Raw genomic sequence first — 18470 nt, forward strand, 5'->3', positions numbered from 1 at the left:
TTGCTAATGTCTCCAATTGGAGACATTGCTGTTTTGGATTGTGGGTAGAGTAGTTTTTCTGCAGTGTCACAAATAAAATGTGTTAGTGTTAAAACAAGGTTGATATCATGCAGACAGGAGCACAGACCATTGTTTCACAGTGTCGTAGCTCGTAGTAGGTTTACTATGGATGGCTATGGCTTGTAATTAAAATCACTGTGGACAATGTGAAGGGGAATTTATGTTTCCTCCTGTGGTTGACTTCCCAAAGGAATTTTTCCTGCCACTTTCTAGTATTACAAAGACCAAAATTCATAAAACTAATCCTTTCCATTCAATCACACAGGAGCTCAGATTGATGACAACGTTCCTCGCCGGAATACCCAGCGCATCGTGGCGCCCCCAGGCGGCAGGGCAAACATCACCAGCCTGGGTTAGAGCCCCATCCTCAGGCGCTGAGGAGGAAATGAGGATTTGTGGATGTATGGCCAGCAGGAGCTGAAGTGGTGGGGGGTGAAGAAGCTACAGCATTACACCAAGATTCAAACTCTTCACAACACCTCATCAGGCCACCTGTTAGCCTCCAGCCTTCATGTCCTCCTTTGCTGCTTTTTTCCCCACTTCTCCCCCAAAAACCTGTTCCTAGAGGACAGAGTTAGGAAAAAACACACAAACAAAAAAGAAGGTCTGCCTCATATGATGAAAAAATTGACAAAAAAATTGATAACACTCCTTATTTGAGCACTTTTGACTGCATCATTTCATTTTTATACTGTAATTTCTCCCTCCCATGTATCCCTGTGATATTTGCTTTGCTGTTGTTTTCATTGAGGGGTTGAGTAAGACTAACGTGATGTTATGCAGACGATAATGTTGGAGCAGGATGTCTGTTCTTTTTCCATGTTTTTTTTTGCATTTTGTGAGGAGTTAGAATGAAGCATGGATATAAAAACACACTAATTTCCTTTTATTCTTTCTCGAATAGGCCAAACAGTAAGTTGCTTGAAATTGACCAATTTTGCATTTCATTCAGCCAAAAAGAATCTAATACTTCCTTCCAGCTGTTAGAAGTCTGTGATTTGTATTATATCACATTTCAGTCGCTTCATTTTCCAGTCCATTGCTGTCTCTCATACAATTGATATTTAATTGACTATTCGCCACGAAGACGGCCTTAACATTTGAAAAATTGAACATGGTAATGCTGTACTATGGGTACAGTCTGTTGGGAGTCAGCTGGAGAGTCCTGTGGAGCAGAAGGAGCTTTTGGCACGTAGTAAATAGAGCTTTATTCTTCATCTCTGTGTGTAAGGTCATTGTTAAGTGGGATTGATTTACAGGGGGAAAGAGAAAGTTGTACTTAATGTTACTTCCGACTCGGCCTTTCCTTGCCTTACTTTCTCTTTAGCGCCGTCCTTTTAGAGAACTTTTAGGAGTGTGGGGAAGGTGCCGTTCACAACGCAGCTACATGTTTTCCCATTTGTTTACATTCCCAGGAATCACAAAGGTCCAAATTCTTCATTGACAGCAGTAGAAACATCTGACAACTGTCCGTCACCAAGCAGTGCATTTACATACAGAATGTCTCTCCTTCCAAATGTGACTGTTTTATACTCCCCCCTCCCCTCCACACACACACCTCATTTTCTTTCTACTCTTTATGTGCCTGAACCCACAGAAGTTGTATTGATAGTCAGATTTTAGCTTCTTGTTTTGTTATTGTTTTTGAGGTAAGTGAAGGATGTAAGATAAAAAGATGTAAAATAGCCAGGATTAACCGATTCAAAGGTGCCAGATTTTGCGCTTTCATTGGGCCTATTCTAAAGATAGAGCCCTGTAAAGATGAACAGTGCTTGATATGTTGAAATGTTCTGTTGTTTTATAGTTTTGAACTTGTTGTCAAACTGCTTTTTAGTGTCATTCTGTAACTAGGTGCCTAAGGGCTGAGCACTATTGATTTATGCTTGAAAGTAGACATGAGCTAATGTACTTCTGACTAGTGTGCAGTGTTGATGTGTGAGGAATGGGACACGCACAGCAGGCTCCTGTACAGCTCTCAGTATGGCTGTGGAGTTAACATTGCTTCAGGCTGTACTGCAGCTGTATGCATTGTTCTTCTCCTTTTTCTTTTCTTTTTTTTAACAGCACAGTCTGGTTTTATTAAGTGAAGCAACTGATTTTCACCAGTAACCATCTTTCTGCCTGTGACTAAACGCTGAATAAACTTGACATGAACATAACCAGGGGCACTTATATAAACTGGGCTTAGATTCTTTAAATGCGCCTGTCTAGTTAACATAGTGACAGCAACTTAGGGGAAACCAAAGGTGAAACACATACATATTCCCTACCACTAAAAGGGTTAGGGATCACTTTGAAATACAGTACAAAATAGTCATCAATGTAATATTATACTGGTGGAAAATTGGGTCAAATAACCTTGTCTTTCATTATAAACCACTGATATATATTTTTTTTAGTGGAGATAATTTATTTGAATTTCAGGGATAGGACTACACCTCAAACGCACCACCCTTCCGGTTCTATATTTCTGAGCGCTGTGCCTCCACTACCATGCCAGGGAGCCGTTACCGATCCACACTGTGGCCTTTCCTAAACTGCAGTCACAGGTCCAGGTCCTTGCTCTCTCCAAACGCACTTCTACCAGTAAACCTAATCATATTTGAGGTGTGACCCCTGCTATTGAAATGAGATATCCTAAGACAGCATGGAGAAGCTCAATTTCAGCAACCATGTCTCCCGTGGTCAGTTAAAAAAAAAGGATGTTTTCATGTAACGGTGTGTACTGCTCCCTTCACACACTGGTGCAAAACTGGCTCTAAAAAGTGGTGGACCTGGATGCTCGATTGAGTGAGAGGACATAGTCTCTTGTTTGAGAAATAGGCATCTAATAGAACTACATATGGCAGCTTTGTTAAATAGTAGCCCTAAGAGCTTCATTGTGCTGGTTTTTGAAAAGACTAGTACACACTGTTGCATGAAAACTCTTTGTGGGGCATTTTGAGAGTGTAAACTAACACAACTGCCCTACCTGCTTGTCTAGCCAAATTTATGGCTTCTTTAGTCACCACATTGCAGGAGGTAGCACTGTGTCACTCAAGCACAGACTGCTGAATGTATGCCTAGATGGATGCTACATGAAAAATCAGTGATTAATGGCTTCTCATTAGAACAAATGCGCAAAAAGGACATTCCAAAGTAACCCCAAATTTCTGAGTGGTTTTGTGCATAATGTAGATATTAAAAGTTACACTTTCAGCCTTAGTGTTCCAGGTTTTCTCCCCTCTGAAAAAACAGGAAGTCTGTAGAAGGCAGACTCTTTCAGCATTACAAATGCTTTATGTATTTAAAGAATCCAAGGCAGACGGGAATGTAATAAATGCACGTCTCTGAAGCATTCAAATATGTGACGAGATAGGAATGTCTTCAAGGCAACTTAAACCTCTGCAAGTCAGAAGTGGAGAATTTTACTGTTTCACAGTTTCTTAATTCTTTTTATACTTTTCAAAAACTTCTTCAACATCCATGTTAGCATTCTGCTGCAGCTTGTAGTAAATCCAGTTACCACTTTTTCAACGTTGGTTAAAAGTGTAGGTGAGGGTGAGGCCCACAACACCAGCACAGTCTGGCTGCATCTGCTCCTTTCGCTCTCCCTTTTCCTTCTTTCTCTTCCTCCCTTCTTGGCTCTTTGGTTGTTTCTGGCTGTTGCCGTAGAGACAGACCCCTCCACTCTCATGGGGTTCTTGCTTTTTTTGTTTGTCATGGCAACGCTTTGTCAAATTTGAGGTTGCCATCAGCAACCCGTCCTGACCTGGAGCTATTAGTACAGGTTTTTGCGGACACACACACACACACACACACACACACACACACACACACACACACACACACACAACATTTTTTTCATTATTCACTTAGAGTGCTGAAACATTACTACATAATCCTGAGCTGGGTCATGTGGAATTCAGAATGCTACCATAGTTCACAGTGCACTGCAGACTATTGAGGAAACACACACACACACACACACACACACACACACACACACACACACACAGACTCTTAGCACACTAAACAGCAAGGAGCCGTTGCTGCATTGCAGCGCCTGTGCCTGAAAAAAATCACTCTGATATTAAATACTAGCTGTCATTATTGGCATCCTCTACGTGTCCCATGCCTCCTCAGTTTACACGCATACACACACTTATACTCCTTTAATGCTCTGTCAGCTTGGATGCTTTTTCTATGCCATATTATTGCTAATGATATACGAGTGATATGTATGTAAGCAACATGCTGCAGATTGAGAGGAGCTTCTTTCCATTCTGAGGTTGTTGATGCTGTCAAACATCTCCTTTGCCACCTGCAGCCCCTCCGTCGCCCTCTGTAAGCCTTTAACCTTTGTGAAAGTGAAACTCTGTGATGGTATTTGTCTTGGTGGCTGTGGGGTTTCTGGGATGCTTGCTCACTATGTCAAATCCCACGGATGGTGATGTAAAAAAAAAAAAAGGAAAAAAGAAAGAAAAAGAAAAGAAAGTAACAGCGAGGACTTCAATGAATTAAAAAAAATTTAGAAAAAATGAATTAAGTCTGTGTGTTTTTCATTACCTATTATGCGTTGTGTTAAGCAACATGTTTTCCACACAGTGCACCACACTGACTTTGATGTAGTAAAGGAAGGGATAACTATTAGACAGGTGAATTAAAGGCCCTAAGGCTTTAAAATCCATAAGAAAATAAAAAGTCATTTGGTCCCTAAATAAAATAAACACACTTATCAATAAATATGATATATTTCACCAAATCATTATTTATATAGCAGTATCCTTCCTGTTATCTTGGAGAACCACCTTTAACAGCAATAATGTGAAGTTTTTTGTGTGATTTTATCAGTCTCTCACATCATTATGGAGGAATTTTGGCCCACTCTTCTTCACAACATTGCCTCAGTTCATTAAGGGCATTCGTTTATGCACGGCTCTAAGTTTTCCCACCACAGCATCTTAATCGAGTTGAGGTCTGTGCTTTGACTGGACCACTGCAGCGCCTTCATTTTTTTGTTTTTTAGCCATTCTGGCACAGATTTGCTGCTTCGCTTGATATCACTGTCCTGCTGCATTTCAGCTAAGTTTTAGCTGTCATCTAGGAAAAGAGGCTTTCTCCTGGTAACCCTTCCAGACAAGCCATGCTTGTTCAGTAGAAACTTTGTGCAGTTTCTCTGAGCATTGCACAGTCTGACCGTGACGTGAATTTGCTGGGAAATCCACTGCTGGGAAGACTGGCAACTGTTTTGAATGTTTTCCACATGTGAATGATCTTTTTCACTACAGAATGATGAACTTCAGATTGTTTGGAAATGACTTTATAACTTTTCCCAGATTGATGGGCAGTAACAGTTGCTAACAGCTGTTAACACACACACACACACACACACACGCACACATGCACGCACACACACACGCACTTGAATGCTCCAGACCAGCAAAATGCCCAATTTTGTAGGAAAAAATAAAAACACAGTCTAATATGTGTAATATGCCCTTTTGTTGTTCATCTGAAGTTATATTTAAAAAATTTTAGAACTTGATGAGGGAAGGAAAATCCTCCCCCTCTCCCCTTATGCATAAAACCTTCGACTTGAAAGAAGCTGTACTTTGTTTTTATATTACTGTATTTATGAATAACTGTTTTAGGAAACTGTGTTTCATTTAGCCCAATCCGATCAGTTAAGATAGATACCTCTCATTGCACCTCTGGCATGATCTGTAACCAGTCCTTAATCACAGCAGAAGTTTTAGTTTACATGATTTGAGCGCCCTCTGTTGGCATTAAGTAGGTGTGATCGGGTAGTGTTTACAATTTTTTGCACCAGAGAGACACGGCCAAGGAAAAGGCCATACTATTTCACAGCACATTTAAAAAGCAAAAAAAGCAAATAAATAAAATAAAATAAAATACAATTTAAAAAAAAAATACACATTCTCCACATTTCTGTATTACAGGCTTTTCATAGACCATTGAAGGTTAGAGAGCTACAAATAAAGTTAAGACATGATGCACAGTTTTCTTTAAAGAAATAGAAACAAATGTAAACGCTTAGAGGTTTTTGTCATTTAAAGGTGTAAAAAAATCACCACTCAAGTAAAATCTTTGTAAAATCAAGTGGTGGATGTTTTTGCACTAAATCTTATGTTGCCTTTGCAACCCCTTTTATCGTTCGTCATCCTTTTAGAAAGTGAATGATTTAAGGTCCCAGCATGCTTTAAAGGGAAAAACATTAAGGACTGTTCTGAGGCCTTGGCGTAGAAATAACATCAACTTCGATACAATTATCTTTTCCAAAAATGTAATCAACAATGCGATACCATATTTAAACTTTTTCACTATCACTTGGCATTTCCCTCTGTTAGGGATACAAACCCTCTATTAAACTGCACAGACTGCAGTGCTAACCTGATGGAGGGCAGCATTACTCTTTGCTCTCTTTATTCAATGCAAATGCCAGCACCTATTTTTGGAACAGCCCTTGTTAAAGAAATTACTGATGTCACCCTTGGCTGAACATGCGACGGGTAACAAAAGTGAGTGTGTGAAGAATGAACCCATGACTCATCTGACTGTGCAAAGCACTTTGCTGTCAGAGAAATGCTGCCAGTGTAGTTCAGACAGACAAATGAAGGTGCAGTACTGCAATGCCAGAGACTGACTGAATGAATTTTTGGATTCAGCTAAATGTTATGAATTCATTTCCAAACTCTTGTAGAGCACTCGAGTGGAAAGGTCCTGTCTCCAACCCTGGTTGAACACCTGAGACCTGTCTGTTTGCAGTCTGCATGTTTCCTCCTACAGTCAAGATGTGCACATTAGATGACCTGCAAAAATTAATGCATGCTTCTTGCTGAGAATCTACTGGCCTTTCCATCTGCTGGAGGTAAACCAGGGTGCACCACACCTTCTGCTCATTGCATTGGGGAACAGTCTCCAGCAGTCTGCAACACTGAATATAGAAATCAGTCATACAAAGTTTATGCAGACTATTATAGTTCTACCTTGAAGCAAAGACACATTAAATTCATGCATCCTCTGTTTCTTCACACTCTTGCGGAATGAAACTCACAAGAGCAATTTTATGTGTAGAAAATAAAACAATTACCTGATGCTATGAGCGTTAAAAAACTGGGGTGTTTGTGATGTGCTTCTTTTTTGCCGTTTGAAGTGAAGACATGCAAGAGGAAGTTTGAGAACTTCTGCACTACAAAGTGAATGCAGTAAATCTTCACCAGGAAGCATGCATCAAAACTCTTTTACACTAGGTGGCAATGCTGTCATCCTGTTCGCCTTGCTCTCTCTGCTATGGAGTGTTTGTGGGATTTCCTTTTTCCAACTGGTGAATGAAATAAAAAATCTGTTGCTCTCCTTGCAAATCTCTCATGTTGGTGTACAAACTGCTTGAAAGAAAAATCACTTAGATTGGCACAACATCAGTGATACAATCAAAATGTGGTGGTAATCAGCAATTACTACAACTACCTGCAGGGCCTGTTCTCAAGAGCGTTAAAGTCAAAAGCCATCATTTCCTGTAACATAAAAGGCTTCAGAGGTGCTTTTATATGCTCTCCTCAGAGGCACATGAAAAAAATGTGGGGAAAGATCTCAAAAAATATAAACTGAGTAAAGAACGGATTGAAATTTAAATTCTGCAAGGATTTCCTCTTCAGGTACAAGCCCTGCTCACATCCTCTCAAGGAAAGTGGGAAATGTTTGTTGCATTATGGTATATAATAAAATGCAAAGGAGTGCCATGTTATGTCACACAGAGCCCCCTGGTGGCCACTTCATTAAAAGACTTTGTATGTCTATCATAAGGCTGACACATACAGACAGTTCAGAGTTCCCAGACAGTGGAAAGTCATTTAAGGTAAGTGTCATATCTTTGGGCTGTAGGAGGAACCTGTATCACCTGTAGGAAAGCAACAAAGATTGAGATTGAGGGTGCAAATTTTTGACAAAATGTTCCAGTTAACCACATCCTCTGAATTTAATTCATATACAGATTCAGTGGGCACTTTGTAAAGTACACCCAAGTATTACTTGGACCCCGTTTTACCTTCGCAGCTGGTAAAATTCTTCATGGCATAGAGTCAGATGGGTAAATGTTGGATATGGTCATCAGCGATGTTCAGATAGCCTGGTGTTGAAAACTATTCTCAGCTAAGGAGCCCAGAGTGTTCCAAGAAAATATCCCCCACACCATTACACCACCACCAACCTCAATTGTTGATACAATGCAGGATGGATCCATGCTTTCATGTTGTTTACACCAAACTCTGATTCTGCCTTTCAAATGTTGCAGCAGAAATCAAGACTCATTAGATGAGGCAACATTTTTCCAATCTTTTGCTGTGCAGTTTTGATGATCCCATGCAAACTGTGGCCTTTATTGTTCTTAGCTGACAGGAGTGATACCCAGTGTGGACTTCTGTTGCATTTGGAAATGCTCTTCCGCATACTGATATTGATGTCTTTTTGTTCTTTTCTTATGTTAGAGGGAAAGATGGGACATTTTTCAGTTTAAATAGACTGCCGAATTGGAAAGGGTGTGTTTGGAATATAGATATTGCCAGCTTAGAGTTCTGATTATTATAACAGATTTGCACAAGGCTTTCTGTTGACTATATTACGATGGATATAGGCACTATGACCGATTGGTTATTGAAGTCCACGCTTGAAACCTGGATGTGAGCGTTTTGTTCGAGACCCTCTTGGTGTTTTGAAATGGGACGTGACTACTGACGCAGATCTGACCGAGAAACAGAAGACACTGCAAGTATGACTCCAGCTCGTTTTCAAAATGAAGATCTTGTACTCAGTAAGACGTGAAACAAGCAAGACTGTAAGCCCATCAGGAAAGTTTTTAATGAGGTCATAGATCAATTAGTATTGTTTTCCTATAGAATTTTGTACAACTGGATGAGTCATCGGTGCTGTCCATGAAAAAAAAAATCTAGAATAAATGCACTTCTACAGGCTTCAGTGTTCAGGCTTTTCGGCTACTGCTGTCTTTTATATACAGTATATGGAGCTGGCATTTTTTGTTTTGTTTTTTTCTTTGATTCTTTTGTGGTTTTTCTCTCCTTTTCTTCCCGTCTTTGTCGGGTTCTGGCTGCTGTCATTCTTTGATTGTTTCCACCTGTCCTCTCCTACCTCAGTGTATTTAGCTGCGTGTCTCGCCAGCTGTCATGTGTTAGTCAGTCACTTGCTGTTCGGAAGCTTCCACCAGTGTTGAAGCTCTATCAGCAAACTGTACTGGTGTATCAAAAGTAGAAGTGTGTAGAAACATGTCCAAAATGTTCATTTAGATTAACAGTGATTCACAAACTCATGATACCTTACACAGTTTAATTTTGAAGTGACAGACAAAGGGCCGCTCGAAGGCCCCCCCCCCCCCCCCCCAAAGAAAATGTCATAAGAAACACGATGAACATTATTTGAAATGCAAACAGAATTATCAGATAGCAAAAGTACCAAACAGCTGAATGCAAGCCTCAAACAGTTTCCTTCATGTCTGTGTTTTGAGCTGATTTTAAACAACGGCTTGATTTTTGTAAAGCAGTCAGGCTGAAGAGTTTTCTTCTCTTTCTTCTCATTTTCTAAGAAATGAAAAGATCCACATGAAGTCCTAATTAGCTTCAAAGTGTCAAGGTTGACATAAATTATATTCACAAACTTGCTACATTTCCTAAGCTCCCAGCCTTTATTAAGTGGCAAACTGGGACGCTACCACTGCTGACAGAAGTGTATTGACCTTTAGATGAATCCACTAACCTTTTAAAGATTGCTATTTGGTGGCTGAAGTCAAACTGTGGTTACACCACAGATCACTGCATTGTGTTTTTTAGAAGCCATAAACCATCTTTTTATGACACTAACATCACTTTCCTTCCTTCTGAATAGGAAGAAGACCTTCAAATGCATCTCTCCGTTCAGTTACTGTGAAAAATTGCTCTTTAATTTTTAAAGCTTACAGTAAAGAGATTTTATGTCCATTCCTACTAGACTTTTGGATAAAGGCAAAAGCAATTTCAGTGAACTAGAAAGGATCAATGTGCCAGATGTCAGCTGCCTGCTTTTAAAAACTAGTGTTCAGTAACGCGAGTATTAAATACATCTTACATGGTATCAGCACCTTTTCGTGTGCAGGGGCTTTAAGTCCTCTCTCGCTAATTTTCATTCATGACTGCCAACATTCAAACCAGTTATTTTAAGTCCACAAACACAGGCACAATAGTTCCAAATGCCAGCACTGAAAAGGTGTTAGGAAGAGATAAATTATTTGAATAATTCATGGAGTGAATATGGGGAGTCATTCAAGTGTTTTTGGATTTTTAGATTGCTTTTATAGAGTGTTTTAATTTGCTCAGATGTAATATAAAAATGCGGAAGCAACAGCTTAATTTTCTCGAGCACCAAAAAAACCCACCGGTATGTCACTGCAGACCTTAACTACAGTATATTGATCTGGCAGCTTGTTTGTATTCCTTCACAGACTGTGTTCAGTTCTGGCACCGTGCCGGCAGATGCAGTGCCTGCTTCACTAATAGTAGAGCAGCTGCAGGCTTTGTTGTTCTTTATAGATTTTCAAGTTCCTTCACTACCACAAAGGTCTGCTAGTTATTCTGGCTGATTTAGGCTTCTGGAGAGGTTGAAGTTTAAGGAGCTGCAGAGCTCTGAAAAACGTGAGGGTACAAAACTCAAAGTGAATAATAAAGATGCATATAAAGATGACAGTCAAGCTCTGTCACGGTGCCAAAAGAGAGGTTAAGTCAGGGAAATATGTAAGAGCACCTGTGTTGGTGCGTGGTGTGTGGATGTGAGATAGCTTTAATCTGTGCTTACTTGTAGCTTGTCAATGAAAACGCATGTTAAGAAGGAATACTCACTAACACAAATATAACACCAGCCAATTACATGGAGGCAAGCTAATGAATCCAGCCATATAGACATTGTCAAGGCAACCTGTTGCAGTTCAAACCGAGCATTAGAACAGAGGGAGAAAAGGGTGTTTGAAGATGGTATGGTTGTTAAAGCCTGATGAGCTGGTCTGAGTATTTCAGAAACTGTGGATCCACTGTAAGTTTTCATGTCTCTTAGGTTTACAGAGAATGGTTCAAAAACGATAAAATATCCAGTGAACAAAGGTCAGAAGAGGCAAATGGCCAGACCTCTTCCAGCACAAACAAATTCAAAGCTTGGGTCCATCCCGCCTTGTATGAGCAGTTCAGTCTGCTGAACTAATGGTGTGTTTTCTTGGCATACTTTGGGTCCCTTACTACCAACTGAGTATACTTTAAACATCACTTTAAACATCACAGCCTACATGAGTATCGTTGCTGACCATGTCCATCCTTTTATAACCACAGTGGACCCATCTTCTGATAACCGCAGCCAGCAGGATAACATGCCATGTCACAAAGCTCGAATCATCTCAGCCTGGTTTCTTGAACATGACAGTGAGTTTACAATACTTGAATGGCCTTCATAGTCATCAGACCTCAGTCCAGGAGAGCACCTTTGGGATGTGGCGCAATAGAAAAAAAGTGTAGCAACTGTGTGATAGTAACAATAAAATATGGATTGTGTTTCCTGCACATTGTTGAATCTATACCACAAAAATACACATAAGGTGTAACTTGTGAAGTGGACAGGTGACTGTATATATTCTAATAACCACTAGTTTATGTTGTCTATTACCAGTTCTGTGCTGTTTTGATACACATGTTTGCCCCAGTGTAGCCAAATTTAACACTGCAAACTGTCTGAAAGAAATGTCAATTGTTGTGTGTGTTTCCATCTGCTTCTGTTATCCAGATATTCTTAGGAAGGTGAAATGTAGCAGTCTGGCTGATTGCGTGCTGGGTGGACTTGAATCGATAAAAAATGAAGAAGAAGACAAAATAATTTAAAAGCATTAAGCAAGCATTAAGTGGTGCTTGTCCCAGATATTTGTTTGTGGAACACCATGTGCTTTTTTTGGCTTGTTTTCACGTCTTTATCACATACCATATTGTTTTTTAAATATATTTGCCAACTTTTTCTACCTTAGCCAAGTGTTAATAACTTACACTATTTCTTTCTTTGTTCTTTTTTCTTTTACATTTTTTTCCCCGACATTCCAAACTCAGTTTTCTGTGCAAAATTGAAAATGCATATTTACATAATTGTGTGTGTATGTGTGTGTTTTATTGTTTCTGTAAGTAAAAAACAGGGCAATCGACCGTTCATATTGGAATGGAGGAGTAATAGATTGCGGAGAGATTTTACCTCAGTTCAGGTGAGACAGAGCTGAGCTAAGACTGGTTTGGAGAGAGGTGCCAACTGGAGTAACTGGTATACCAGTTGTGCATCTACTAATTAGCTTTTCATTCAGTGGTGGGCTGCAAGCTAGGAGACACGTAGAGAAGCACTCAGCTGCTGGTCCCTGCCAGTCTGCACCGGGAGCCTGAGATATTGTTTAGAGATAGCTGTGCATGTTCAGTGGGCATTTATTTCATTTTACCCAAAGTGTGTGTCTTGGAAAATATAAAGTATGTGTGCTGCCAAAGTTATGTACCGAGAGTGTTGAGGTGGACCCACAGAGAGTGGAATCTCGGACCCCATAAGTACTTTCTAACACAGAGCGATGGAAACAGACCTCTGTTATGAACATCTGTAGAACTGTTCTACCGATATTTCAGGAAACCTCTATGGGTTTTGAGTTGGGACACAACAATGTCCATCTCTGATGTACTGAGGCAGACAGCAACTATGTCCCAGAGCTATTGCTGACCTTAGTTTGTCGCAGCGTTTAAGGCCACCACCTCAAGCCTGCAAATCGAATCACATGAGTAGACCAAAAAGTAACGGCATAATCCATTTGAAAAGCGCAAGCACAGGATTTAGAAAAAAATACAGCATAGGTAGAAAACATAACAACAGAACGAGAGAGCCTCAGTAGTCTGAAATGCAGGCTCCACGTGTCTCCAGGGAGGCACTAAAAACTGATGCATACTGATATTGGCAAAGTGAATTGTTCGGTTCCTAACATCAAGCATAAATCAGTAGTTCTGGAGAATGAGCCTGCAGCCAGATGACATATTAAAGGAAAAACCTAAACAATTACAGGAAAAAGCACAACAAATCCGGTCGCTTTATCATCAGGCGCTGCACAGCGAGGCAGTCAACATCCAACATGCTATGTGGCATTTATTAAAATTCTGAGCACGCCCAGCTGTTTCTGTGTCAAAATGGCAAGAGGGAAACGATCTAAGTGACTCTGAAAGGGAGTTCATTGTTGGGGCATGGATGATTGCTCAACTGACAGATGCAAGGAACAGTGACTAAAGTGACATCTGTGGTTATCGCTAACTGAAAAAGATCAGTGGCGGGGCTTGGAAATTGTGGTTGACAGCCCTTATTTGAGGGCTGTGATGCTTGTGCATTAGTGTGATAGGTAAGAAACGAGTCGTCCTCAGGTGCCTGAGAATGTCAGAGCAGGACGTGATGTGACTGTCAGTAAGAGCAGTCCACTGGTGAATACCTAGAGTGGGATATTATACTAGGGTTGCAGTGCATGAACTTGTTACAGGGATGAAAGCAGGGTGGAAGCTATAAATACTAATCTAGAGATAAAAAGGACATATATCAATATCAAAAGACCAGAAGAAAGGCTTAAGACTTGAACCCTACAGTGAGGGGCTCAGTGGACACATCTTTACCAATAAATGTGCAATATTTACCACAACAGCGTATCTTAAGTAAAATTTATAAATAGCTGTGTGCTGAAAATATCTCGATCTCCACTTTTTAGTTTACCTCTCCCAACCATCAACTGCATTACTTGACATGCAGCCAGAGCAGCAATCCTCTTTCTGACATATTGACATCCACTTGCTGTCATAAAATTCTTATGATGGATATGCATTTTCTGAACGCGCTGGGTGGTATGTGCTATCCACATGAGCCAGTGTGATTTGAGATGTCCCCACATGATTTCACATGCACCTCTGAAACATTTTGTGTGCTTTCAGCTGAGATTTGGATGTGATTTCTGTAAACAAGTCCTCCTTCTCCCATCTCCACCTGACCCGCCACTTAATGGGTCATAGTGCCTCTCCAAAGAAATGGAAATTACGACATGCACCAGTGTTTCTGCTGCTGGTATGAAAACCCAAAGGAAGCACATTACTCAACAGACAGTTTAATGAAAAGATGATTTTGAAGTGAACTCTACAGAGGGGCTGGTGTTTGGCATTAAACTTTACTTACTGTGCATGGGAAATAAGGGTGTCTGGCAGCTCATACCAACTCCTTTCACCAGCAAAAGAGAGGAAAATAGGTTAAATTATACATCATTAGCCTTCAATGAATATACAAAGAATCAAAATGACCAGTATTAGAAGAATAAAGAGAGAACAAGGAGTTTTCTGTACCACATTCTCATCATTTAGAGAAATATTTCAGCTGCCATTTGCTGCTCCCAACTTATGGCTTCACAGAAACAGAAAGTTAATTTACGTATGAACCCCCAGCCCGAAAAAATAAATAAAAATATATGGTTGTTCTTCACTGTAGGATTATCTTTTCATGCAACTCCTGATTGCTCCTTTCACTACTTGTACTTGCACATCTGTATCAAGCTCTAAACTCCTCCAGTGAGTCAAAAAAGTGAACCTTGGACCCTTATTTTCATTTTGAAGGTGAGGACTGAGTCACTGAGAGCTAAATGTAGCAAGCAGAGCATGCGGAAAGTGAATATTTTACTTGGTGTGACCAAAAATGTGTGCTGTGAGCAACTAAACAAGAGAACAATGGCAATGCTTCAATGCTTTGGCATCTTTTCTTTTTCTGCCAATTTATGGTGCATGTTTGAATGTCAGCAAATAATGAGCATGCACTTGGACACACTCCTGACTTTATGGACGATTTTCAGGCTTGTGTACTGTGGTGGTGATCCTTGACATGTGGCTTGGATCAGTTTAACACAGAAGTTCATGTTTGTTCCTACTTTGGCACAACAAAATTAGTTAAAATCAGTTAAAAAGAAGTCATGCATGAAGATTAGATGTGTTTCTGTTTGGATTAAGTTTGAAGGTTGGTGCGAGCACAGACAAGTTGAAATACTTCTTTTATGTTTAAAAGGAGAGGTCAGGATCATGAAGATTTTTAATATACCTATAATAACCCTTAAACTACCTTTGTTTACTCTAAAAGAAAGAGAGTGAGAGACCACCTCAATTATCTGGCCAGCTGCTATGCAATCCTCCAACTCCAAGAAAAACATTAACATCTGCTACAGGAAGAAACTTTAGCATAAGATTTGACTTTTGGCCAAAACCTAATAACATATAATTCAGGGAGCCATAAAATAAAACAACTTTGTCCAATTTAATATACCTTTAATAACCCTTACGCTACCTTTCTTTACTCTAAAAGAAAGAGAGTGAGAGACCACCTCACATACAGGCAACTTAAAACTTGATATTTCATTTGCTTCAGCATGAGTTTACATCCCATTAAATCACATTTTCTTTACATTTCAGCAAAATGGATCAGATGGCTGCGTGTTAAGGAATGCAAAGAGCACACAGACTGACAGACAGACGGGAGAATACACGGGGCAGGGATAGCTCAGTAGGTAGAGTGGTGGCCCCATGATCGGAAGGTCGGGGGTTCGACTCCACTGAACGGCTACCCTGAGGTACCCCTGAGCAAGGTACCGTCCCTACACACTGCTCCCCGGGCGCTGCATTGGTGGCTGCCCACTGGGTGAATGGGTTAAATGCAGAGGAACTATTTCCCTATAGGGACTAACACGCACACTTTACATACAGAGATATGATTGTGATTATTATATGTTTCTGTAACTTTAAAAATCAAGAGATTAAATTATGTTACACAATATTCAGCAGGTGTTAGGTCCTTCATGCGCAGGTTGTCTGTAGAGCTTACAGTAAATCACACATTTGATGTAAAACTTTCTTCAGATCAACAATATTTATGTGGATTTTCAGCTATGTGTTGCTTGTTGATGTTCTCTCTGCATATACGTTAGTAACACTGTTAATAGGGTTAGGGTCACTCTGATGTGCTCACTTCTAATCAGTCCCTGTGAAAATCTTATCGTCAGCTCTGCCTGCTGTGTTTTTGCCACCGCCAACATATCCAAAACATACATAGCAGGTCTAATTCCTATCTTTTAAACCTTCCCTTTCACTCTTGCTGCTATCCTTCTGTCACAAATCACCCCTGACACTCATCTCCACCTGCTCCACCCTCTTGTTCCCTGTCTGTTGGTTTTGATTGCTGACTTCAGATATTTAAACTCATCCACTTTCATTACGTCTCCTTCTTTCTTCACTGCTACACATGTCTCCCTCTCATTCATACACATGTATTCCATCTTGCTTCCACTGACTTTTTTTTCTCCCCAGAGCATACCTCCATCTCTCCCGGCTCTCTTCCACCTGCTCCCTACTCTCACTACAGATCACACTGTCATCTTGCAAACATATACTAGCAGAAAGTCCATGGAGACTTGTGACTGATCTCATTTGTGTACCACTGCAAACAAGAAGGGGCTCAGAGTCAGTCCCTGATGTAATCCCACAGCCACCCTGAATCCATCTGGCCTTCCTATCATCCTTATACATGTCCCGCTCCACCCTCAAACACATACACACACTCCTGACTTCCTCATGCAGTACCACAATAATATACTTTCTCTAGATCCACAAAGACACAATGCAGCGTCTTCTGAACTTCTTTGTACTTCTACATCAACACCCTCAAAGCAAACATTGCATCTGCAGTGCTCTTTCTCAGCAGGAAGCCATGCTGCTGCTCACTGATCGTCACCTCTCTTCTAACCTAGCTTCAACAGTTCTTTCCCAGAGCTTATAAGCTCCTTAGAGCTTATCTGCTTTATTCCTCCGTAGTTGCTATAGCTCTGAACATCAATGTCCTTCCTGATGCAACCCTCCCCATTTATCTGGGCTTGGGACCAATCATAGTTGTGATTTTGCTTTTGACAACAGGGGTGGCAATATATGTGCTAATGGTCAACTGGCTTTCATCAGTAGCTCTCAGGGCCTGTTCCTTTTGCAGTGTGTGCAAGTTTCCACTTCTACTGCAATGCTAGATAAATGATGAAAACACTCACTGACACATCTAGTTACTTTTTACACTGCAATTATTGAGTTTGGACTAATAGAGAAACTCCAAAACAAACTCACTGATGCATGGAAACAATGAGATATTAGCATTTATTTGGAGTTGCGCATGTGTTTACCTGATGAATGTATAATGTACAGCTGGTGACATCGTCTGGGCTCATGTGTCAAGTTTCCCTCACATCCACTTTGACTAATATTTTTCATGCTCTTATAGATCTTAATTTTAATACTTGACCTAGAAAAAGTCTCTCGAAAATTGGATAGGATGGAAGGACATTACATTCCTTATGGCACAACAAATGAAGCCGCAGAGCAGTTCTCGTTCAATTATCTGGCCAGCTGCTATGCAATCCTCCAACTCCAAGAAAAACATTAGCATCTGCTACAGGAAGAAAATTTAGCATAAGATTTGACTTTTGGCCAAAACCTAACAACATATAATTCAGGGAGCCATAAAATAAAACAACTTTGTCCAATTTAATTTCTGCTGGCAGGCAGAATTCGTCACCTCTCGTTTTGCAGAGTATCATCTAAGCGTTCAATGAGACAGAAAATGATTCAACTAAACAACACAGTGGGGAATTCTGGCAACTATAACAGCAAAACTTGTGCCAGTTATTGCATTTTTCAAGTAAGCTACTCATTTCCGCCCGCTTGCAGAGATATCAGTCTTGCACCTGAGTATATTTTGAATATGAGAGTTTCCATTTACTTGGATTTGGAGTTGTGCAAACTTTTCGCTCATGCTTTATAAGCTATGTATTCCATGGGAATGCTTTTGATAGTCTAATGAAAATTACACATTTATGCTTGGTGACTTGGTGGAACCCCAGCTCGTGAACAGTTGCCTTTCAGAAGAAGTTTTTGCAAAGTCTTCTAACACAAATCACACTTTCCTCATTGAATTGAGGCTTCTTTGACTTCTCGAAGTTACAATTCTTGTCACCTGCTGTGCTTCACTGCTCAACATTATTAATCATGATCACACGGTGTAATGAAACATCACTTTGCTAAGTCAACTGATTAGGTTAAAGCTTGTCTTTTCCCCAATGGAAGCCTGGATCCATTTATCACAACACTGTTTGCTTAAATATGACAGCTGCTGCAACACTCTTTGAATCCTTTGCTCCTTTTTTGAAAACGAGAGGTGAATGCTTAATAGGAATCTGATGCATTTATTTCCATAAATAACATTGGAACCGATGGAAGCAGACGCAACACCACTCAGCTGCTCCTCGCACACACACACACACACTCACA

General features: G+C 40.3%; 1 protein-coding gene across 2 annotated transcripts in view; it reads left to right on the plus strand.

Moving 5' to 3' along the window:
• dpysl2b (dihydropyrimidinase like 2b) overlaps nucleotides 1-3876 on the plus strand; it is a 32726-nt gene extending 28850 nt beyond the window's left edge. For both annotated transcript variants that reach the window (XM_005941371.3, XM_005941372.3), the window contains exon 14: nucleotides 326-3876. In XM_005941371.3, the coding sequence (XP_005941433.1) occupies nucleotides 326-417 (92 nt within the window). In that variant the 3' untranslated portion in view covers nucleotides 418-3876. The remainder of the gene's footprint in view (nucleotides 1-325) is intronic.
• The last annotated feature ends 14594 nt before the right edge of the window (nucleotides 3877-18470 follow it).

This window comes from Haplochromis burtoni, unplaced genomic scaffold (genome assembly GCF_018398535.1).
Source record: "Haplochromis burtoni strain Fernald_Lab_line unplaced genomic scaffold, NCSU_Asbu1 Contig_298, whole genome shotgun sequence".
Lineage (NCBI taxonomy): Eukaryota > Metazoa > Chordata > Actinopteri > Cichliformes > Cichlidae > Haplochromis > Haplochromis burtoni.